This window comes from Geotrypetes seraphini, chromosome 13 (genome assembly GCF_902459505.1).
Source record: "Geotrypetes seraphini chromosome 13, aGeoSer1.1, whole genome shotgun sequence".
Taxonomy (NCBI): domain Eukaryota; kingdom Metazoa; phylum Chordata; class Amphibia; order Gymnophiona; family Dermophiidae; genus Geotrypetes; species Geotrypetes seraphini.
Genome location: NC_047096.1, coordinates 37,954,273 through 37,960,446, shown reverse-complemented (window position 1 = coordinate 37,960,446; position 6,174 = coordinate 37,954,273). Strand labels below are relative to the sequence as shown.

At 46.4% G+C, this 6,174-nt stretch overlaps 1 protein-coding gene across 3 annotated transcripts in view; it reads left to right on the top strand.

Annotated features, from left to right (window-relative positions):
- Positions 1–6: 6 nt before the first annotated feature.
- The window catches only part of LOC117347077, a 67,705-nt gene continuing 61,537 nt past the window's right edge, over positions 7–6,174 (top strand). For all 3 annotated transcript variants that reach the window (XM_033917432.1, XM_033917433.1, XM_033917431.1), the window contains exons 1-3: positions 7–202; positions 5,157–5,302; positions 5,958–6,085. In XM_033917432.1, coding sequence (XP_033773323.1) covers positions 43–202; positions 5,157–5,302; positions 5,958–6,085 — 434 coding nt within the window. In that variant the 5' untranslated portion in view covers positions 7–42. The remainder of the gene's footprint in view (positions 203–5,156; positions 5,303–5,957; positions 6,086–6,174) is intronic.

Sequence of the window (6,174 nt, the reverse complement as noted above, 5' to 3'; positions counted from 1 at the left end):
TATCGGCAGCATCCCTGTCCTGTCGGTCACTATTGCCCCACTATGGCCTCAGCTCCTGTGCCCTGCCCCCCAGGAACCTATGGTAATAGAAGCCTTGCAAAACATTCTACAGAATGCTACTCATGCCCTGCTGGTACCTTCAACCATTTATTTGGTCAGAAAGCTTGCTTTCCCTGTGGGAGCTCCTCCTTTTCTCAGACAGGTGAGTTAATATATTATTATGCAAAAACAAGCAGTTATTTACTAGATGAGGCATACAAACTAGGTAGAGTTGGTTTTTGGTTTTTGTTTTGGGTTTTTTTATGGGGGGTACTGTGCTTTTTATTAGAAATTTTAATTTTAATAAAATACTAACAATGGCAGGGTACATCCACAGATACATAACATAGATAGCAACAATAAAATACAACATATCCACCCATTCATCCATAATATCCTCCAATACTACCTCTCTTCGTTCCCTCCCACCTCTCTTCCCCTCTCATCCCCTCCACCCCTCCCCAATTTTCCCCCTCAGTGAAGCATGCAGCTCTTATCCCCTTATATAACCTTTTACCAAGTGGTACAGAATTGATGGGCAAACCTTTCTCTTTCATTCAATTGCCAAAATAACTTAAGCGGGACAATCTAAACAAGAATCGAGGACCAAATGTGAGCATGTTCGTTCCCTTTACCCTGAAGATCTAGAGTAAGCTTATCAAAGGAATAGGGTGGAATGGGTCGGGGCTCTGTGTCCTCTTTTTGCCCAGCCAAAATTTGGTAACCTATCCATAGACAACCTTGTGGAGGGAAGATTCAGCCGATGGCAGTTAGCATTTCTATAAACTGTGGCCACTGCCAGTTGAATTAGACCCAGTTATTCATTGTCAGCCTTTGTCTTAGTATCTTCATTGAATATCTGGGTCTGGAGTAGCTACCAGGAGTTACCCGAGGGCAGTGGAACTCAGTGGGCTACGCTGTTGTATATGCCATCCTAAGTTAAGTTGATAGTTATCCAGGTCTTACCTTTGAATATTGGCATTATCTGGGTAACTCAGCTGTATTTTGACTGTGCCTCAGAGTTACCCTGGCACTAACCAGATAGTGCCGCAGTGGTAAGATAGGATATTCAGTGGCACAATCCAGTTAAGTGCCATGCAGTGGCATACTGAGGGAGGCTGGCGCTCAGGGCAGTGGTGCTCGGCATCGCCACTCTGCACACTTCCCCCCCCCCTCCCTGCTGCTTGAGCGCCTCCCACCCCTACATACCTTTTGAAATGTTCACCAGCGCAAGCAGCATCTTCCTCCTACTGCTCACGCCGACTTCAGCTCCCTTATGACGTCACGTCCTGATCCCGCGACCAGGACCTGTCATCAGAAGGGGACCAAGGCCAAAATGAGCATCAAGTGTAAGAAGATGCTGCTCGTGCCAGTGAACACTTAAAGAGGTACATGCTTGTACTTTTAGTAATCTCAGGTGCATGTAATTCTTTGGCTAGCTCGCTCTCTATTCAGACCCTGAATTACAGTCTGGTGCTCTGGGTTCTGGCAGGATGCCAATAAGTTGTTGCTGCAGACTTTGGGCTAGATTCACTAAGCAAACTGATCATGTACTGATCGGTTTGCAACCCTGACCCAATTCACTAACCTTCTGGCCGATCCTGTCCGCACCGATCCGATCCACACATGCAAATGAGGGAAATGACATGCAAATCTAGGAAGGCAGCGATTCATCAATATTTTTCAGGCACACCGACTGGGCTGGCCGATCCGAAACCAAGCAACTGGTGAGGATCAGTCACTCTCTCCTTTCCTGCTCTCTCTCACTCTGAAATACCAGCCCTGAAACTCCCTGCTTGCAGCTGACCATGGATATGAGAAACTCTACTTTTTGTGAAGTGTGGGGCAGCCATGTGTACGCTAATACGCTAAGTGGAGGAGCCAGACCACCGCAATGCAATTTTTTTTTTTTTTAGTTCAAAGAGTTTTATTGATTTTATAAAAGATGAAATACAAAGCCAACAATATGCGTGCTCCAACGAGGAGCACATGATAACAATGTCATTAACAAATGTGAAGTGCATCCATAGTGAAATAATAGTCATAAATGATTGAATGCATCAGAAATAAAATAGAAGTTGAAAAGACATTAGTTCAGGAAAAGGAAATAAGACATATTAGGTGCTAAGTCAAGAGCAGCAGCAGAAATAGTTCTTGGGGGAGTAAAGACGAGCTTAAAAAACTCTACTCTGCCGCCCTGCCTGCCTCCTGTGTTCTAGCAGCAAGCCTGCTGAGTCTGTGGGGAAAAATGCCGCCCTGACTCTCCTACTCTCTGCTGTCCTTCCCCACAGTGCAGCCCCGCTTTAAAACCATGAGCTCGCACTGCAGCAAAGAGCAGGAGAGTCGGGGCGGGTTTCGTGTTCAGTTCCGTAGTCTGGCAGTGCCCCCCCCTCGGCTTCTTTATAGAGGCTGCAGTGAGTCCGCCTTTGCCTTGCTTGCCTGCCATTACTTCCCCAACCCTTCCTCCTTTGTTTTGACCTCGCTGGTGCAGGAGAGCGGCGCATGCGCGGATCGCATTTACAGCCCTCAATGATGGTATGCGCATGCGTCGCGATCGGTCTTCAGCAATCCGTAGGATTGCTTGTGGGCGTGTTTACGATTAGGTCTTTTGCATAAGGAGCCTTTAGTGAATGGGTCACCCAGCAAGACTCGGAAACGGATCGGAACAGGATCAGACAGGTAATGAGGCTTTAGTGAATCTAGCCCTTTATGCATTGGTGATAACAGCAGACACCGGAAATTTTTTGTCCTTAATGTTTATTTGGCAGGAGAGCTTGGGTCTGATTACATTTAGATAAGAACCTTTATAGCTTAATGCCTTACAAACATAAAAAGAATTTTAAAATAGCCTGGCATGTATTATGGATGAGAGAGATCCACATTTGGATACTGTGTTATGTTAATCCTGCATTTTCAATTAAATAACGTATTCCACTGCATCCTGCTAGTTTCAGTCTATCCTCCTCATATATGTTCATACAAATTGTTACAGTCCCATGGTTAGGGTTACCAGACGTCTGGGAAAACCCAGACATGTCCTCTTTTTAGAGGACTGTGCAGGCTTCCAGACAGACTTTCCAAAACCCGGCATTTGTCCGGGTTTTGGAAAGCCCCGACGAGCTCTGGCCGCATACGGAGGGCCTCTGAGCATGCGCGGATGATATCACACACATCCACACATGCTCCAGGCCTTTCAGATGGGGCTGGAGCTCATCCAGAAGAAGAGAGGAGGCGTTATGGGGGGGCAGGGCTGGAGGTGGGACTGGGTGGGGCTGGATGCGGAACTGGGCAGGGCTGGGGTGGATCATGGTGGGGCTGGATGCGGAACGGGGCAGGGGCATGTGTCCAGGGTTGCCCCTCTGCATAAGTCACTTTTTCTATCATTTCTCAGTGTATGCAGGTTTCATCCTTACACGGTGCCATTTTACGTTAGAAATAGTGGCATCCATTGCTAGTATCCACTCTGACTGTAAGAACAGGGGGATTGTTTCCTTGTATGCTAAATTCTGGCCATTTGTATATGGCCATTGTCATGTCCTAGATAAAAATGAGAAAGAATTGTTGGCCACTTTGGGTGGCCCTATGAGAGCAGAAGGTAGTTAGAACAGCAAATTGCAAACCAAAGAAATCAGGGTTTAAATTAGAGAATGACACGGTGACAAAATTCATCACCGTTCCCGTCCCCGCGGATAACCGCAGGAAACCATCTTCATATCATTCTTTAAGGAGAGAGGGAATAATCAGAGTATGAATGGCCACAACCACTGACCCGCAAGCTTTGCTTTGAAGAATGCTGGTGTAGAAGGACTGAGGTTGAAACAGACACTACAGAATGACAGTCTCTGGTATCCAGAGCAGATATTGTGATGTCATAATGCCTCATTCCACCAGTGCCTAAGAGCCAATCACATCAGTGATGTCACAATGGCTTCATTATCCTTGGCTCACATAAGAATCAGAGTATGAATGGCCACAACCACTGACCCACAAGCTTTGCTTTGAGAATGCTGGTGTATAAGGACTGAGGTTGAAATAGACACTACAAAATGACATGGGATTATTTCCCGTGGTTATCCGCGGGGACAGGAACGGTGATGAATTTTGTCACCGTGTCATTCTCTAGTTCAAATCCCATTTCTCCTGCTGATCCTCCTCGTGACCTGGGACCTTTCCCTCCACCTTAGGTGCAACTTAGTTTATAAGTCCCTTTGGGCAGGGGAATAGTTTAAAAACCAGAATTGTAGCTCACTTTGAGCTTGGAAAGATGCAAAATTAAAACTGAAATTCAAATCAAAGTAAAGATAAGATTAGATTGATGTCGGGTCACAGTTGGCCCCATCCTCAGAAAAAGAAATCCATTTTTAAAGTTCAGCTGCGCCAAGTGCTTCAACTTTTCTGGGGAGAAGGGATGGCATGTGGGAACAGTGGTGTAGCTACAGGTGGTAGGGACACATAGGCCCACCCCCAGGCCCACCTTGTTCCACTCAGCCCTACTGCATTACGCCCAAGTCACATCCCATCCGCCCCAGCCTTGCCCCCCCCAGCCATGTCCCCCTCAACCTATTCTCATCCTCGGGACCGCATCAGGAGGGCATCTGCGCATGCGTGGATGCAACGCGCTGATGTCACATGCATGTGCGCATGCACGTGATGTCACCACGTTGCATCCGGATATGTCCTTCCAACTCGGTCCCGAGATAGAAGCCTTTCAAAATCCGGGCAAAGTGCTGGGTTTTGAGAAGCCATCCGGATGCCCAGACATGTCTTCTAAAAAGAGAACATATCCGGGTAATTCCAGACGTCTGTTAACCCTAACAAGTGGGCATGGATGGGTAGGAGCCATTCCTACCCAGATAAGTCTCACTGAATATTGCCCTCTAAATAATTAACTAGCCAGATAATACTTCAATATCATCACTATCTGGATAGATTTTAGCACACATTCACTTCTCCAATATACAGCCCACATATAATAAGTTTTGAATACCAACCTGACAGTTATTTCTAGTAGTCACTGTAAAGCACGGGGGCTAGATACACAATAAATTCTACTGTTGATCCAGGAATGAGGGTTTGTATGCCATCATCTCATAATTAAAGGCTCTATTTTCTTTAAGGTGCAACTAGCTGTCATTGTCGAGGGCAGAACCGGGCCTTCCAAGAGTCGGATGGCTCCTGTATCTGCCTGGCTGGCTTTGTGTACTATGACGAGAGAGGGAAAGAGTATTCTGATGGCAACAGTGATCTGGACTGCCACCCTCAGGTAGGGCAGTAATCATAGGAGAACGAGCATTTGATGATACCTGAAATTAGGGTTACCAGATCTTGCGTCCAAAAATGCCGGATGTGTGGCCACGCCCCATTCTGTTCCTAGCCCCGCCTTGTTCTATCCTAGCCACGCCCCACCAAGCCTCTGCTTTTAATCTCTGATCTCCGTCCCACGTTTGAGGGTCTCCAAGCATGTGTGAACACATGTGATGTCATCCGCGCATGTTCAGTCTTCTAAAAAGAGTACATGTCCGGGTTTTCCCAGACATCTGGTAACCTACCTGAAATTAATGGCAGAGGCATATTTTAGGCTCAGTATGTTTATTATACCAATATAACCAATAAATAGGGTTACCAGAGGTCTGGATTTCCTCGGACATGTCTTCCTTTTGAGCATCAGAGGAATGGTACCGCTGCAGCCGGCGCTATAAACCGCACTACAGTTTTGTAAAAGGCGGGGTTAATGACTTTTAAATTTCACGTTGGGTGATATGAAGAGTATCCCAGAGGCTGAGATTTTCGGCTGAGGTTAGAAGATGTTATGTACTCTTTAGACAATGGTGCTGTTGATGATTTTTGCAGAGATGACATACTGGATAGGTGAACTCCTCTTTTGGGGACTTATTTCTGATTCTTATTTGTTGTTCCAGGTGGAAGAGCGCTGTGCACTCATAGAGGCTCGCTTGGCTTCTACACGAAAATGTGTTGTCCCAGAACAGTATGATTGCATCCCTTTCTGTGGCCAGTTTGGTGGAGAACTCAGTCCTGAGCTGGGAATGTCAGTATATTTTTATTATCATTCCACATGCTATGGGGCTCATAATTGAAAGAGAAAAACGTCCAAAAACCGGCCTAAGTCGGCACTTG